The 17646-nt window shown below is 54.9% G+C and overlaps 4 protein-coding genes across 4 annotated transcripts; 1 reads left to right on the forward strand and 3 right to left on the reverse strand.

The window, feature by feature from the left end:
• Positions 1–211: 211 nt before the first annotated feature.
• MRS44_001503 (uncharacterized protein) lies at positions 212–2023 on the reverse strand (the record flags this gene model as incomplete). Its single annotated transcript, XM_046267330.2, has 1 exon — positions 212–2023. The coding sequence occupies one exon, from the start codon at positions 2021–2023 to the stop codon at positions 212–214; it is 1812 nt and encodes a 603-aa protein (XP_046138224.2).
• Positions 2024–3009: 986 nt separating this feature from the next.
• MRS44_001504 (uncharacterized protein) lies at positions 3010–4870 on the reverse strand (the record flags this gene model as incomplete). Its single annotated transcript, XM_046279879.2, has 2 exons — positions 3010–3131; positions 3184–4870. The coding sequence occupies 2 exons, from the start codon at positions 4868–4870 to the stop codon at positions 3010–3012; spliced, it is 1809 nt and encodes a 602-aa protein (XP_046138223.1).
• Positions 4871–5667: 797 nt separating this feature from the next.
• Positions 5668–8083, forward strand: MRS44_001505 (uncharacterized protein; the record flags this gene model as incomplete). The annotated part of the gene is made up of 4 exons (XM_065623724.1): positions 5668–6106; positions 6167–6497; positions 6542–7099; positions 7156–8083. The coding sequence occupies 4 exons, from the start codon at positions 5668–5670 to the stop codon at positions 8081–8083; spliced, it is 2256 nt and encodes a 751-aa protein (XP_065480153.1).
• A 2095-nt stretch (positions 8084–10178) lies between these two features.
• Positions 10179–12781, reverse strand: MRS44_001506 (uncharacterized protein; the record flags this gene model as incomplete). The annotated part of the gene is made up of 5 exons (XM_046282561.2): positions 10179–10280; positions 10339–10519; positions 10597–11631; positions 11868–11948; positions 12021–12781. The coding sequence occupies 5 exons, from the start codon at positions 12779–12781 to the stop codon at positions 10179–10181; spliced, it is 2160 nt and encodes a 719-aa protein (XP_046138221.2).
• Between the last annotated feature and the right edge of the window lie 4865 nt (positions 12782–17646).

Here is a 17646-nt window from a genome sequence, read left to right on the forward strand (position 1 = left end):
TTATGGCGTTGTCTTTTCTCATTACTTTTCTCATTCATTCTTACTGAAACCTGGTCGCCGAGTGTAGTCTCGTGACTTTGCCTTGGGTCACCCAACCTCCTGGTCTGGAGTTCTCTCGCAGTTCATATTCTAATTAAATACAAATAAGGAAATCTTGTAAATCTTGAAGATCTGTAAATCCACGAAATCCCAGCTGGTCTCGTAAATAAATCTAGGCTACCAAGCGCCTAAGAGGATGAGCCTCGGTGTTGAACACATACTCGTCCAAACTGATAAGATCGGGGTTGCTGAAGATGAGGTAGAAGTACTTGAGAGTCTCGCCCATCCAGAAAGACTCCATCGAGTCCACCTCGCGCGGCTTCTCATCAGGTACCGTCACATCCCATACAGCCGTGTTTGCCAGCTCCGTCTTGGTGGCCTCCTCGATAGCCTTGAACATGGTCCACGCGTGCTCAGCAAACTCGGACTTGCCCGTTACCCGGTAAAGCATGAAGACGCTCTCGATGGCCTCGGGGCGCAGGATGTATCGGCGATCCGGGATCTTTGTGAAGCCTTTGGGAAGATGCTCATCTTTGATAATCGCGTCCACCTGCGCCGTGTCGCTTTCCTGGATCTTGGCCTCCTTGAGAACACCCTCCTTCCATCGCTTCTCATCCCATTCACACGCCTCTTGGCTGGCGCAGGGAACCATGTAAAAGGTCTCAGGCATAATTCCGTGCGGGAACGCCTGGTATGTGTAGATGCACCCATTGGTGAGCTTGACGGCGGCGTCAATGTCCTGCTCGCGGTTGAACAGTCGTCCGCCCAGTGCCATCATGCCTCCGAGGAAACACACCAGATGCTGGCCTTGGCTCTCCAACTCAAGCTGAATCTGTCCGTCCTTGTTCTTGGCGTGAATTTGCCCAGAGATGAGAATGTCCTTGTTCTCAGGTGTCATCGGCCGGAACAGGTTGTGCTGCAGCGCCGTGTCCATGGCCTTCTCGTACATGGTCTGGTAGATGGGCAGCTGGCCACCCATCAAGGCGGCCATCTTGGGTAGATACTCGTATACAGAGTCTGCCATCGCCCCGATCGTGAACGTATTCCCCTGGTTGAAGACCTGGCTCTTAGCATCTACAACCAAGGGCCATTGACCCGGCAGCATCGTCGAGCCCTGTTGCACGGCCAACAGGTCCATGATTGTCTGCGACGCGTCAAACCATTTAGGGTCGCCCGTCAGCTGTGAGAGCTTTGTAAGCTCCATGCACAGGCTACCAATCTCAGCGAGAAGAACGCCAGCGCCAGCAATTTGGTCCTTGCCCTCCTTGGCGGCCTGGAAGTTCCAGCGGGTGATAGGCATGTGGTTGGGGGTGTCAAAGGCCTTGTAGATCATCTCGCCAACCTGGACGGCCTTGCGCAGCAGACGCATGTCACTGCTGAGCTCGAAAGCAGAGAGGAAGCCTCCGAGATAGCGAATGTTTGTCTCGAAAATGTTGACTTCCTTGAGATCCGTCTTGGTAAAGTCAATCTCCTCGACAGCAGCAACAGCCTCGTTGAACTCATCCTTCATGTCCATAATCCACAGCGAGTCCAGAGAATCAACCAGAGTAGCGGCCCAGCCGCCAAAGGGATTGGTCTGGCCTCCGGACACGGGGCTGAGCTCATCGGCCATCCACGCGTGCTTCTTGTACGCGTTCCAGCATCGTGTAAAGGTCTCCTTGACTGCCTGCTGGCGCTCACGGCGCAGCTCGGCGGCGCTCACCGTGAACTCGGGGAACGTGGCCTGCACCTTGGGGTACTTCATGGGAGCGGCGGTGGGCAGCGGCTGGAAAGCGGAATGGGGATAATTGACCTTGACGGAGCTCCAGAGGTAGCTCGCATCCTGGTCGGTTCGCCAGAGCGAGGCCTTCACGGGCCAGCCGTGGTTCTGGAAGCCGCCGGCGCTGTAGTAGCCAGGTCCAGGGGCCTTGCTGGTCCAAAAGAAGAAGAGGACCAGCGTCATCAGGCCGCCTACCAAGACGAGCCCTCGTGTGCGGAACAGCATGGTAAAGACTCGTTTTGATGGGTGGTGATGGAGAAGAAAAAGGTACAAGTAGCTTGTTTGGGCTTTGGATTCGAGACGGAACCTGAAGGGAGGGAGGGGGGGGCCAAACCAGGGGGCTCTCCCGAAGCTAAGGTTGAGCGTAATCTCTCCAGGGTCTGGCCTTAGAATAATCTAAACTCCGGCTGGGCGAGTTTCGAAACTTTCCAGGGTGCATCCGCGGCTCCGCCCCCACCAGCCGCTATCACAGGCCATACACAGTCATGACGCGCACTGCTACATTGTTTACGGTTGAAACGTGTAAGTTTAAGTCCATTGAAGGGGTCAGAATGATTGATGAGCTCGTGGATGAGTCGGTCCATGAGTGAGTAGCTGGCCAAGAGAGAGGATAGCTCGTCTCTATAACCAGTTGTCGGCCTGTTCTGGCTTATCTAGCCATCCAGGATTGCCAACGACCTACATCTACAATGCGCCATCATCACACTCACACCTCACTCCAGGGCCATGGCATTCAGTGAAAGCATACACAATGTGCACGAATAAGGTAATGATAGCCAATGTATTTATTGTCTTTTTGGCAAGCTATCTATTGAATGTGACAGTCCCAGCCATCCTTCCTACACATCAGAACATGGTTCAGAGTGAAACCTCAGTCAAGCTCATCATGTCGCAACAATCAATCAACGCGATTTAAATCAAAACCATGCACCTGGCATTTTCAATTCCAAACACAAAATTCAATGCGCCTATTCGCCCAATCCCAATATTACCAACACGATTCCTAAAACTCCAACAACAAACAATTGCCAATTTGTCGGCTTCCATCATAAGGGTCATGACCATCCCGTTCCGTTCGTCTCTACGTGGAGAAGCACTTTCGTACCACGCGTACAAGGGCAGGCAAACGCCCAAACTCCGTGCTTCAAAATCCAGAGAGACCCAGATACCAGTGAAAGATCATACCTACCTGGCCCAGTGGGTACTGGTGCTTATCGGATAGTCATCTGCTTGGCCATGGAGGCCTTGCTGGAGGCACCAGAGGCACCGATGCCGGCGGAAGCACCAGCCTTCTTCTCAAAGATCTTCCAGAACTTCAAGCTCTCATCAGCGGCTAGTGACATGTTAGCAAAGACTCTTCTTGACAGGTTCGCAGGTGTTCTTACCAGCAGTAGCCAGCATCTGGCCGTCGGGGCTCAGGCAGCTGTGGAGGACTCGGCTCTCGTGGGCAGGGATCTCGACAGTTCGGACGAGAGTAGGGTAGCTCCAGATGCTGAGAGAGTTGTCGGGGAAACCGCTAGAGCTGACAATCTCGCGGTGGTGGGGGCTCCAGCGGAGAGAGGTGACCTGAGAGCCGGTGTCGATGCTGTTGACGCGAGCGCCAGAGGTCGAGTTCCAGAAGTGGATGTGACGGTCATAAGAACCACCGCCAGTGGCGAGGAGGTTCATGTTCCAGGGGCACCAGGCGAGAGCCTTGACGGCAGCCTTGTGGTTGGTCTTGGTGAACTTGGGAACAGACAGAGATCGAGCGTCCCAGATGGAGACGAGGTTGTCGTTGCCGCCAGTAGCGAGCTGGGCACCATCGGAGCGCCACTCAAGACCGCAGACCTCAGAAGTGTGAGAGACAAGCTCAGCGACCTTGTGCTCGGCGATGCGGACATCGTGGTTGAAGACGAGGCCGCTGCGGGCACCAGTGGAGAGGAGGTGCTTGTTCCAGCCCATGACACCAACACGGGTCTCATGGCCGAACATGCTGCGGATCTTCTGGCCCTCGGCGACATCCCAGATCTGGACCTCACCGGTTCCGAGACCAACACTGACGTAGGCGCCATCGCCAGACCACTTGACACTGCTGACGTAGGTGTCGGGAGTGGTCTCAAGAAGGCAGCTGACACTGCCCTCATCGGCAGACCAGACGTAGACGTTGCGCTCAAGACCAATGGCAACCTGGTTGCCGGAGCTCCAGTCAAGAAGGTTGAGGTAGTAGTCGTCGACCAGGCCGGGGGCATCGAGAACACGCTCAGGAGCGGTAGCGATGCGGCGTCGCAGCTGGGCAGAGCTGGAGGTGGCAGACCTGAGAGGCCGGTTGTACTGCTGTCGCAGATCGATGGGCTTGGAAGACTCAGGGGCGGCGGGCTTGAACTCCAGGATACGGGTGTTGAGGCTCACGCCGCAAGCGTTGGCCAGGGAGTCTTGGTAGGCAACAGTGTTGGGAGAGGGTCGGGAGTAGTCAGGCTCATCGTCATCGTTGATGTTCAGGTTCTCGAGAGCAGCCATGGCCTCGTCAGCAGCAGTGGAAAGAACCGAGGAGCTGTCGGTGCTGCTGCTCTTAGGTCGTTGCCGGTCAGACAGGTCCAGCTTGCCAGAGCCAGCGTTGGCGATGGCGGAGCTGGCGCCACGGTTGGGGATGAAACGGTCACCGCCGTAGTTGAGTGTGGTCTTGGTGGGCTTGCCACGGATGCTCTTCTTGGACTTTGTGCTGGAGGGGGTCTTGGTGTTGTTGCCGGTACCGGTGAGAGTGAAGTCAGAAACGCCCAGCTCGAGAGCCTTGCGGGGAGTCTGAACGCCACGAGCAATGTTGGACTTGGGGGAGTCCCGGTGGGAAGCCTTGGAGGTCGATCGGGCAAGGTGAGACATGAGGTTGCCGCCATAGGTGGAGCGGCCGTTGACCCTGAAGTCGCTGCTGGACTGTCGCTCGGGGGTGAAGGGAGACGAGTTCAAGTTGACGGGGACATTGGTAGTTGATGTCTGTTGACGAGGAGAGGGAGTCAAGGGCATCCGTCCGCCAGCGGTCCGGGCAGAGAAGAGTCCCTTGTGGGACTTGATGGGGGTCGTCACAGCTGCGGAAGCCATTGTGAGGACTGTGATGTAAGCAGTTTCAAGAGACACTAGCTAACGGTTCCTGTTTATTAGTATTATTTATTGGGATCAATGTTCGATAAAAATCGAAGAAGACGCCTTCACAAAGATGCAACGAAGTCGGAGGGGCGATCAGATGGCCAAGGCGACAAGATCTAGCGGACTTTGAAAAATTCTTGTGGAGAGCAGTGGATGAGCGGTTGAGAGCGAAGCACAAGGCTTGCGCGAGCGATGAGTATGAGAGAGGATGTGAGGAGGAGAGCGGATGGATTGTGGTGGATAGAGAAGAGAGAAGTTGCCCAGAGGTGAAGCCATCGAGGTCTTTTATTTACTTTGAGCCCCACCATGCGTCTGTCCGGGCAACCAGTTTAAGTGACGTCGGAGTGAAGCTAAATCCGTTCCGCGCCCCGGAAACGCAACCGAACCAATCACGGCGACGCCAAGCCACGAGCCTTGCGCCGCGCCACAGCAAGAGCCCACTCAAATTTCTCTTCGCTGAGCCGAAACGGGCCAGGCCCAGGGTCTCTTCGACGAGGCATCACCGCATCCCACGTCTCACACGTCCATCCACATCCACTCGACATCCACTTCCCTTCCCTCACCGACCGGGCGACCCACGAACCGAACCCGTCATCACCGACCGTATCGCGGCCGACGCTCCCTTCATCTCCTCATCCCTCGTCTTCTCCCTCCGACTGTTGGTCTGTCCTTCGCATCAACAACCCAACGTCGCGGCATGAGCAGGTAGCGCCACACATCGCTCCCTCGGCTTACACTTTGCAATTTACGCCATGGCTCAACCTTCAACCCCCGGCCAGGTGCCGACCTCCATCTTCGGCGGGCCTACCCCTGTCGCCGGATCAACGCAGCCCGCTGGCGTCGCAAACCAGACATCCAGCTCTACAGCGCTCCAGCTGCACCAGACGGCCACGCCGCCGTCCGCCGCCTCTGCTGCCTCGTCTGGCAATACCTACATCATGCCCAACTCGCCCGCAAAGGGCCGTAGTGTGGCAGATGGATACCGGCCCAAGATCACCCGCACGCTAGGCCAGAGACCCGCCTGCCTAGTCAACGCCTCGGTGACGTATTGTGGGAATAATCAGATCTACGCCTTTGGTGGTTTTGATCAGTATACCGATGAAGTTTACAACCATGTGCTCAGGCTGGACCTTGTGAGCCATCAATGGAACCTCGTTGACAACTATGGCGACATCCCTGGAGTTCGAATGGGTAAGTTGCCTGCCACCCCTCAGGCTTGGTCGCGGGGTAGGACTAACTGATCGCGTGCAGGACACACCGCGACACTATATCAAGGGAACAAGCTCTTGGTGTTTGGCGGCGAGAACGAACACCGAACCTACCTGTCCGACCTGATCATCTTTGATCTCAAGACCGCTCATTGGACTCAGCCTCAAGTGTCAGGCCCGATTCCCAAGGGCAGAGCGAGGCACGCCGCCGTCCTACACGAGGACAAGCTCTTCATCATCGGAGGCATCACGGGCCAGAACAACTACGTGTTGGATGACATTTGCTACCTCGATTTGAAGACATTCACTTGGTCCAAGGCGTGGCGCTTCGTCGGACGATTCGATCACTCGGCATACATCTGGGGCGAGAGAGAGTATGGGTGTTTGGGGGCCTTAGTGAGGACATGGACAAGATCAGTGATCTGTGGTGGCTGGATCTGAAAGGAAGCCCTCAGTTCGATTCAAGGCCGCAGGTCGGCATCTTCGATCGAGGCTCCCTTTCCACTCGAGCAAGCGGCTCTCCAAGGCCGCCATATACCCTGCCACAGACGACAGCTGTTGGTGCTTCTGGGTATGCCGCCAACTCTCGAACAGCGCAGGTGAACCCTCCATCGTTCCAGCTCAAGTCATATGCACCTCTCGCTCCTGGATCTATATCAGCACTCAAGTTCATGTCTGGTCCATCGACTCCATCTCAAGGTTCAGGTATACATTACCATGCCTACTCCTCCGGAACCCTCATCGACTTTGTGACGCCTGCGGCTACGATATCGCCGAGAGAATGCTCGCTCTCCGCTTTGGACCTGGGGACTCTTCGGTGGACAAAGCTCGCCGAAGGTCGAGAAATCTTCAAGTCGGGCTATCGCTGGCACTACTGCACTATGAACGAAGATGGTACCAAGGCCTGGCTGCTTGGGTGCCCGACTGACCCTGCTACAACCGATTTGGGCCCCAATGGCTATGAAGAGTATCTAAGGTAAGCAGGTCTGCTTCATGGACCATTTGAAACAGTGTCTCTAACCCGTATCACAGTGACATCATGGAAATTGATCTTCGAAGATACGGCTTCCTCGGCGATCACTTGACGCCAGAGCCCAGGGCAGAGTCGAGGCCATCGGCCTTTACAAGGGCGACAGATCAGCCATCCAAAGGTCTTGGTTCGGATCTCGCAAAGCTCTTCAACCAACCCCCTGAGACGGGGAGTGGTACTGACTTTGTCGTGACTGCGTTGGCTGGAGAGTATGACGATGAGGAGACCCTCAGCTCTGGGCTCATTTGCGCCGATGGGCAGGCCCAGGGCCAGAATTGGCTTTCGCCAGATGCGCCAACATCTCAGCCCATCCATGTGCACAAGCTCATCCTACAGGCCCGGTGGCCACACTTTGCACGTCTGTACAACGCGCAGATGGCCGAGTTCCACACCAAGAAGATGCACATCCCTGAGCCATATACGGTGGTCAAGGCCTTCCTCTATTACCTGTACACGGACAGCATCCGCGGCACATCAGACGCCGAAAGCGACGCGACAACTGCGCTCTCGGACGTGGCTGGCCTGCTAGTCATGTCCAACATCTACAACATTCCCCATCTCCGTCTGCTCTGCGTAAATCGCCTCGCCAAAGAACTCGACGTCGACCACGCCTGTATCATCTGGTATTGTGCAGGCCTGGCCAACGAGGAGTGGCTTCGAAAGCGTGCCGCAAGTTTCTGCATGACGCACTGGGGCCGCATCGTCCGTACGCAGGGCTTCCTCAGGCTTCCTCGCACCGCACTCGTCGAGCTCTCCCAGGAGATCGACATGGAAGGCCGTGTTATCGGCGGTGAGGAGCTCGAGTGGGGCAATATGAATGGCCGGTATGGCGACATGAGCCATTCTGCTCGTAAGGAGAGCATCAGCAGCAACCACACCCAGATGATCGAGTCCGAGGCTGATGATGAAGACGGCATGGAGATGACCTGACGTCCCTATGCAAGCGCTGCCATGCGTATCAGACGCCCGATATAACTTTATCCCACCAACCACAAACGCAAACCTGCTGCACCCCACGTTTCACGAAACACTTGATCTTGACGACGTCACGCATACGACGGCCATTGGAGCCCCCATTTCCTTCTTTTTTGTTTCCTCTCTTTTTGTTCTCGGTGCCTTGCTTCCCTGCCACTGGCATTGTCTCTTGTAACCCCCTAACACACGCAGGGGGGTTCAAGCGGGAGTGGCACATCTTGTCTCACTACGGGGCAGGCAAATTAAGCTTTTTGTCTCACACGCAGCGCTTCCAGTCTATGGACGCTGCATCCGGTATGTCTTTACGGTACGGTACGGTACGGTGGTATATGGAGTCTGTAGGGGTCACGTTGGTTTTCCTCATGGCAAATGCGGTGTTGGCCGGGCCTTGTTCGCTGTTGTTTTGGGAGCATCGCAAGGCGTTTGGTAGTCGTATCTGTCATGAAGTGTGTGTTTTTTTTTTTCTTCTTCTACAAATTAGATATAACAGGAAGCGACTGGCTCTCATTGGAAACTCGTTCGACCATGTTCTCTGAGTGACTCCCCTTCAAGTGACGTCTTCCTTCTGGGCTTCTCAAACCCAGCACGGAGTTGTTTCCAAAGCCGGCAAGGTTAGTACTTGCATGACAAGTTAGTGTAACTCTCAGCTTGGTTCCGTTTGCAGAAAAGCTCATGCCGATTACGGACATGACGTTAGGTCATCCGCCCCCAACATGGAAGACAGACAACTCAACTCCGAGGTGGATGGCATTGGATATTGACACAAGTTATCGACGGACAGGCGAGAGGAAGGATCACGGCGAGTAGGGTAAAGAAACAATCGATGCAATTCAAAGCCTTCCGTGATATCTATTGCATAAACGTAAACTCAAACAGTCAAGTCAATCCCACCACGCCAGAGCCATGCTGCCCAGTCTATACATCATGGCTTCGCTTTTCGTTTTCTCGCTTCCGCTCCATCATCGCTTTTTTTTCCATCCTCCCACCATCATTCCATTCCTGTCTCGGTAATGACAGACATTGCGAGACTCGACTGCAAAAACCACCATCTCACCATGAGTGAGTGAGACTGGACAACAAAACAACGACCTAGCGTTCAACGAGGAGCAGCAAATCAAGCAAAGAGCTAAACTGAACAAAACAAAACAAAAAACCACCGAGCTTTTCTTTTGCAGGCGTAAACATCAAAGGCGTTCCCGGGGATCCATGTAAATGCCAGTTTTCCCAACCTGTCGTCTAGCTTGCAAGCATTCAACAACTTTTTTCAACATAACTCAGCCACCAGCTTGTCGTGGACAAGGAAGGACCAAAGGCCCAGGCAAAAGAGAGGCAACAATGTCCAAGTATAGGGCCATCTCCAAGAAGCACCGAAAAGAAATAGGCCCAGGTTGATCGACGCAATTCATCCGGTGCCAATCGTCTCTGATCCGGTATGGGTGTTTGCCAGTCCGGGAGTGACACCGGCAAAGTGAAAGCCAGGCTCAAGAGGATAGAGGAGGCACCGGACAGATAAAGACCCATAAGAGAGAAAAGAATGAGAGGCGTTGGTTGAAAAGTCAGACGTTCAGACGGGCAGAACAAACCATTAAAGAGGAGTAAGGGAGGCAAGTGCATATAAACAACAAACATCAAACTTTTGGGGGTTGAGACTCGACAGCCTTGAGGCCGAAGACAATCTCCATCTCTGTCGTTTCCGGTGACAAGAGCTGCAAGCATCCTGATAACAGGTACCTTAACGCCTTTGCAAAATGCTATCAATCGGGGGCATAAAAATCAAGCAAAGGTCCAAAGGGTATTGACGAGAAAAGACGAAAGTGACGCAGCATGATGTTGACCTCGTGATCCGGCACGGGTCCAAAGAGTGAGCCGGCGTCATGCTCGAGTTGAGTTGGTTCCTTAAAGAGTGATTTCGTTCATCCAAGTGTGTAGGTGGGCAGGGCCTTGAGCGCCGATCCAGCTCAAGGCGCCAAGTATCCAAGTTGTGCCCTTCATAAGCGATTCTGCTCGCAATCACGTTGGATGAGGTCCCTCAATGTCAGACGGGCCGTTTTTATTGCATCATCTGGTCTTCGCCTATTCCTGGAAGGTTCATACCAGCTGCAAGAGCTTGGAGCTTAAAGTCTGGATTACATGGCAGAGAATGGGCCTTGTGCTGTTGGAATGCGTCAGTATAGGTCCACATGTCAACAAGGGGGTTCTGTGTATCGCACGTATTTCAAGCCGTTAAGGTTCTTGTAACGCTTGCCGCAGGTTTCACAGCTGAACGGCTTCTCTTTCTCCATGCCCAATGTTCCGGGGTAAGGAGCACTGGTCTCAGGGTTGACGATGGAAAAGGTACCGTCTCCATTCTCGTGCAACTGTTGTGTTTGGTGACCATGTGTCTTGTGGTACCTGCAACTCTGTCAGTATGCAGATTGGCCGGTGGAGAGACCCTTCTTGGTCATCTCCAATAGTGAGGGGCAACTTACTTGAGGCCGTTCTGGTTCTTGTATGCCTTCTCGCAACCAATTACAGGGCACTTGAAGGGCTTGTGTTCCTCGGGCATCATCATGCTCTGCAGACGTTGCATGAGAAGCTTGTTGGCAGCCGGGTCATTCAGTTGAGCTTGGTTGAGACCCAGCTGAGCCAGCTGCGCCTGGATTGTGCGGTTGGCGGCCGGGAAGGTGCCGTTGGGGCTAAACAGATGCTTGCCGGGGTCGTTGATGCAGAAGTTGGAGTCGTTGTTATTCTGGTTGCCACCAAAGTTCATATCGCCAATGTCATTCGTGTTACCACCCATGGGCATACCAGGAAGATCCTCGTCCAGATCCACCTGCTGGCCCCGGATCACTTGTCCCTGCGTGGTGAGTGATGGAGTGTTGACAGAGGAGACAGTGGGGTTGTTCTGTAGGCCGAAACTTGCGGCCGCTGGCGTTGGTGGTTGAGAGGTTCGCAGACCCTGGGTGAGGCCAGAGGTGTTCATGTTGAGCTGAGGTCTCTGCTGTTGGCCGAAGAGCTGTCTCGTCTGATGCATCCGCTGGCTATCATCCATCTCCATGGTACCCACAGCGTCATCCATCTCCATGTCCGCCACGGCGTCCATATCATCGTTCAAATTCGATGTCATGGTGGAACCCATGTGCGCATCGTGGGCACTCTGCTGTCCGCCCATCATCTGCATGGCTGAGCCGGGGGCCCTGTTCTGTTGTCCCAGCTGTGCGGACGAGGGCTGCGTGTTGCCGTGGCCCGGTGCTGCCGAGTTAGCTCGGGAAGTAGACATTCGTGGGGCACCGGGCATGCCCATTTGAGAGAACTGAGAGAAGGCATTATTCCGCGCTGTATTGGGGCTGGGTTGTGTATGTGCTTCTTCGTAGTGCTGCAGTAGATCATGAAGGTTGGGCAGGATCTTGCCGCAACAGGTGAAATCTCGCATAAAGTTGGCTTCTAGCTTGGGTAGGTATGAAGACGAATGGAAGCTCGGTGACTGGTGGGTACCGAACGGAGAGGTGCCTTGCATCATGATACTGCAGACCCATTATGTCAGTAAAGAGTGCTCAACGAAACGAGGGCTACTAGCTCAGCCGGGAGGGCGCATAGGTCTCGTAGGGATAGCGCATGCATCTAGCCCACCGGGCAGGGACGGAGCCCAAAGCCCAAAATGGCTCGCCGCAGGAAAGAATCCAAACGACCGATTTTGTGTGCGAATGGCGGGGTGTAGTCACAAGCGTAAAGACGAATGAGCCCGCCCACCGCTACAAACCATGCCGTCTCGCGTCGGTGGAAAGGATGCAGTAGAGCAGAGAAAGCTTGGTGGTCGGATGATGAGTCCCCGAGAGCGGCGCTGAGAAGCCGAAGTAGGGCAATGATCGGAGGGCGAGGGCAGGGTGAGGGAACGTGAGCAAGAACAACTTACTCGTCTCTAACGAAGCTGCCAAAGGACATGCCGCCCCAGCTCATGCCACCCATGAGGCTGCCGGCGAGGGATTCTCTTCGGTTACGGTTCGCATTGTCGCGGTTCGGATTGTTCATCGATATGGGCTTTGGGCCGGCGCTGACAAAAGAGTCCCGGCGGCCCATGGAAGGGTCGAGGGATGGTCCGGTGGTCATTTGGTCGGTGTGGTCGACGCGATGATGGTCGACGAAAGTAGAATCGGGTACAGCGAAGGGGTTGCTGGTATTCGGAGGCGACCAGATAGAGTGGCCGGCGAAGGTCGACTTCTTGGTGGTGATGGGGATGGGGATAGTTGGGAAGGAAGTGTAACCGAAAGCAGAAGGGCTGGCAGCAAGATAAGTAGCAGCCTCAGCAGTAGTAATAGTCCCGTTCGCAGAGCCAGAGGCAGCAGTAGCGGCACCAGAGGCAGTGTTAGCGTCAGCTCCGGTCGGGAAATGGCCCGTGGTAGGGGTCTCCGGCTGGGGCGACGGCGACTGCGTCAGCGAGCTTGAGTAGATGGGCGACCCTGGAGAGTCAGGGTAAGCAGCAACGGCGTCGGCGAAGTGGCTCGAGTCACAGGCACGGTTGTACCAGGCGTTAGCGGTGGCGGCGGGGGCGGCGGCCGAGGGGGCGAGGGCGGGTGGGAGTCTGGGTGCCCACATGCTGGTGGAGGTCGACGCACGCGGCTCCTGGGCCTTCGTCGTGTCGTTTGAGTTCTGGAACCACAAGAGTGACGTCCGCATCTTGTTGGCGATGCCTTTGCTAAGGATGTGAGGGTAGGGATGACGTTGTTCTTGTCGAGATGGACCCCTGCGTATTAGAGCACAGAACTCTCGACGTCGAGACAGCTCAACTCAAGGTGAACAGTAGCTGATGAGCTGTCGGTCAGTAAGACAGCCAGCTAGCAGTCGGGAGGTACCTCACGAACTAGTCAGTCAAAATGTAGGGCACTATTCCCAGGTACCTTTGCGCCGAGGTGCTGCTGTGCTCTGCTGTTCGCTGCGTCGACGGTTCCGTCGAGACGGTGTGGTTGGCTTGGCGGATTTTGTGTCAGGGACCCCAGTCCACAACTTTTAGGGCAGTGCTGGTGCTGTGTTGGACTGCAGCCGTTCAACAGGGACTCCAAAGGGATGAATATCGTCTTTGACGCGAACGGGAAACCAGCAGGAATCAATGTCCTTTTTATTTGAGCAGTATGTCGGTGCCCCAAAGTGAATTTCGGACAGGATGAGTCAAAGAAAAGAAGGCTGATGTTTAGGTTGTCAACATGAACCCGTGCAGACGGCCTGGCTCTGCCGCTTTTTGGGGTCCTCCCTCTGTTCAGCAGCAGACTATGCCGCAGAGTTACCACAGAACTTTACTGTTGCATCTGCCTATTCACAGAGAGTATTCGGAGCTCTGTGCTCAGGCGCCAAACTCTTCCTGAACGATGTGTGTTAATGCGTGGTCCGTAGCACACCAGGGCCTTCCTGCGTGGAAGAACGATGCCTGAGGTGGTGTAAGTGAGCGTTCGGCTGGTGACGCAAGACAGGCAGTCCCGGTTCCTGCTCCTCACTTTCGTCCGACACGGTTGGTTGGAAAATCCGACGTATGCGCTTAAGAAGACTGATGCACCGCAGTGCAGACAGAGGAATGCGTGATATGTGTATGATGAGTGAAAGCTGTCAACATGAGCGCGGCATTACCACGGCCTGGGCAACTCAACAACGTTTGAGCCGTCAAGAGGACCAGAACTTAGGGTCAGCCAGGATGGCCAGAGAGCAGACGAGGATAACCTGGTCGGTACAAGATAATATAGCGTGCGGGCATAGATAGATCTGGAATCGAGAGGTGACGAGTGAACGTCAAGGCAATGACCCATCCCGCAGTTGTCTTGACCCAGTTCAACCACCCAACCACTACGTAGTGGTACCTTTTAGTCTGGAGGACGATCGGAAGGTGTTGGCTGGGTTCTGCCTATCCCTGGTCAACGGTCTTTCTACCATTGATAATGGCGCTGTCCCTGGGCAGCCCAATCCGATACATACATCAATGCTGCATGCTTTTTCCGCTGCTGGGGTCCTGTCTTCCCCAGGTCCAGGATGGTTCAGGCGTAGCAGCATTAAGGGTCCAGGTCTCGGTCCCCAGCAGAAGGCGCAGGTGATGGTTCATGGATCACGGATGACGGGTGACGCGGTAGGTACTGTAGGTACTGCACCGAAGACGAACAAGAGAAGAAACATGCCAGCCAGGGATCAAGACATGGCATGGATCAAGGGTTGATAACTTGGAGGAGGAGGATTGGGTGAATCAACCAGGGCATCAGCGGCTGGTGTGGGGGCCCGCGTCCTATGCTTGTAAGGCAAGAGAAGCAGGCGCGCTCCATGGCAGAAAGGTGGCAGGTGGCAGGTGGCAGGTGGCAGGTACCCAGAGCTAGCTGGAGGTACCTTCCCTCAGTACCTTCCAGCTCAGCGCTGCAGGTCAATCACAAAACGATGCCTCCTACGAGTCGGGCTGTCTGCATGGGTACCTACGGCGTCCAACCTTTAGTTGCCGTCTCTCACCTCTGCTATCAATTGAGCTTTGTGCCGCCTGTCAACCTCAGTTGTGCGCTTTCATCAACGACGAGTGTGAGTGAAAGTGGGGTTTCATTACAAGTTCCAGAAGCACTCTAACTGTTGCAATACCGGCAGATGCCGTTCTGAGAGCTTGGGGCGCTAATCCTGTCCTTGGGAGAGCTGGCCCCTCCGTCAGGCTCTCGTGTTGGAATCTCTGTGAATGGGAGAGGTTTCCTGCGGTACCTGCGGCAGGCCACGAGTCGCTCACCGCACGCCTTGGGGATAATGCTAGTGCATGAGTCGAGTCCTAACTATAGATCCTCGAGGCCAACGTGGGAGGCCGAGATCCATCTCATTACCCTCGGGCTGCAGGTGGCATTACTTGCGGTGAGTGTAGGTTGTGTTTGGTGCACTGGCTGGTCTGTTCGTCCATTGGCTGTTTCTAACTGAAGGCATACCTAGGCGAGTGGTCGAGCTCGTGCAGATACCGTGTTTCTTTTGGAGATGGGATCAAGAACCTGTTTTCGAGACGACACGGCCGGCTACAGCCCATGGACATGGGCCGAGCAGCCTCGAAACTCGGTGCCAGAGCCTATGATGATGCTCATGCTGGCTAGGACTTCCCTTCTAGTGCCGACATGGACCTTGAACTGGAGCTGCAGCCACGAGCCAGTGGAGAGAAGAGAATCCAATGGAGGGAGCTGAGTGGATCAACAGAGGTCCACAGCCATTGCCAAGAAGTACTCAATTGCCTGTTTGTGCAAGGGCATTCGACTCTCTGGATGCATGGGAAACCATTTGCCGGGCCGTGGCAATGAAGGCATATGATGCGTTCACGAGGAAATGAAAGCGAAGCTCGAGCCCTCCGAGCATCGGGGATCGATCGGCGAGCAGCCAAAACGTGGAAACGACCGGCGGCACTGGGATCAGCGGCTGCCTTCCATCTGGCCTCTCCTCTCGTCCAGGTTCCGTTCCGTCACGTACAGTAGCGGTCGGTAAGAGGCACGGAATTATTTACGGACGGGTATTGCCCTGCTGGCAAGGCGAGTGGGCGCCTCGAGCGCCACGGCGCCTTAAAGGCTTCTAGGACTGGAGCCAATGCGGCGCTAGAAGCTCATCAGAAGAGGCCGGCCTGTTGTTCCAAAAGCAAAACAACGTGGGCAGCGACAAGAGAAAAGGCGATCACCAGTGGGACAAGTGGGCCTCGAGTAGCTGATGTAGCGAAGCTCTTGTATGGACGGATAAACGATTGGAGACAAGCGATATCATGAGCAAAGTAAGCAACTAAGAGAAGGCAGACCGTGGCTCAAAGTTGCGTCCTTGCCTAACGTCTCGACGCCATCTTCCCGGCTCATGCTCGAGTCATTTGGAATCAAGATGAAGCGGGAGATAGAACATGTTCTCAACGCCAGAATACAGCATCGCCGCGAGTTGATCTACCTATCAAGATTCGCTGCTCTTTCTACAAACCGACTATATGGAAGTGCCCACGCAACTTCTCGGTATCAAAATCCCTCCAGAGTCCATTTCCTAGGCCACCTTCTCCTCCACCAAAAGCTGAACTGTGTCTGAGGGGGTACTTGGCCATTCCCTACCCATGGCTGATACTAGGAACGAATGTCATTATCGGAAGCCGATCACGGAATTGCAGTGCCAAGCATAATCACATTCCTATCATATCTCGACTACCAAGACCGCCGGATGGCACTGATGACATGCGTCTGTCCGCTCGTTGGCCAAGCCGAGGGAGCTTCAAGGAAGGCCTCCTGTCCCTCTGCCCTTTTAGCAACACATGGGAACACCACGTTTCGACTAGTGCAAAGCCCCAGATGGTGTATCTGGTTCCCATGCCGGTTCCATTGGCCCTCCAAGGTTCTTTGGCTGCTTCTGGTTGGGATTTGCGCGTTAAGCTGAACCCAAAACGTGGGTCATACAGGAGGTTTACGTCAACAAATCTTCATTAGGCCCAACATCGATATCCGGCCGAAAGTTACGGACGAGATGCACCCAACAACGTCGAATACTTTGCGCCTCTGCGCTTCGTGCATGAATGGCCCGACTTGGTCTGTACTGTACTGTACGTACTGAGAGCGTTAACACTAGCAAGCCGACATCACAACGTGGTCTCAACGTGCTGTAACCCGTGGATGCAACACACCGTGAGGCAGCGCAACACACATCTCAGTCCTTGTGATCTGGGGGTTCGGGAATCGGGACTCGGGATAGATGCGACAGAAAATACCCGTTCAAGATCTTGGTACCTTTTGGCCTTGGTTGGGACGAGATGTTAGCTCGGTTCGGACTTCAACTCTCAACTGGGATCTAGGATCTAGGTTCGAGCGACCCCGGGGGAAAGAGACAACGACGGTCGCCTGCCTCACTTCCCTCCTGCCTGGCGAGGAAACCTGGTCCAGCATCGAGATGGCATGCAACTTGGAAGCAACCTAGGAAATTCATCACACCAAGTCAGCCCATCCTTGAGCGATTGTAGCGGCATTTGTTCACATCTGCAGTCCCAACCCACGATCGATATACTGAATCGAGGACGAATACTTCGAGTCTCTCACGTCCTCCTGCGGTCATCCCGCCACTTTACCCCACCATTGCTCGCAAAGCTCATGAGGAGTGCGGGCAGCAGGGTTCTGGGGCCCATCATATCCCATGGGCAGAGGGACAAGGTAATTAAGCGACACTTCAGCTGCTGACCGAACACCTTGGCCGCGGCTCTCGCAGCGAAAAAGAAGAGAGGCCCAGACCAGAGCCAAAAATAAAAAAAGCAATCATCATCTGGACGCCTTCACATGGTCAGGACCCCTCCAACGCCGCCCCGCCACCCTGGGAGTAGAGCTCTCCACAGAAGCTTCCCATGGGAAACATGGCGGAGGCCCCGGGGCTGAACGCAAGCATTCCAATCTCGGAGAACACGGAGGCTACGGAGCATTCAACACGGAGCAAGTGCCCTTTGGGTCCATTAACACCGCCGGATCTTGATCCAGTCATAGACAGTTCCACGGGCCTGGTGCTGCCGCTGTGAGGATTGTCATCAAGTCCCGGACGATCATACTCAAGTA

The sequence above is a fragment of the Fusarium solani genome (genome assembly GCF_023522795.1).
Source record: "Fusarium solani strain SB1 chromosome Unknown bctg00000000, whole genome shotgun sequence".
NCBI lineage: Eukaryota > Fungi > Ascomycota > Sordariomycetes > Hypocreales > Nectriaceae > Fusarium > Fusarium solani.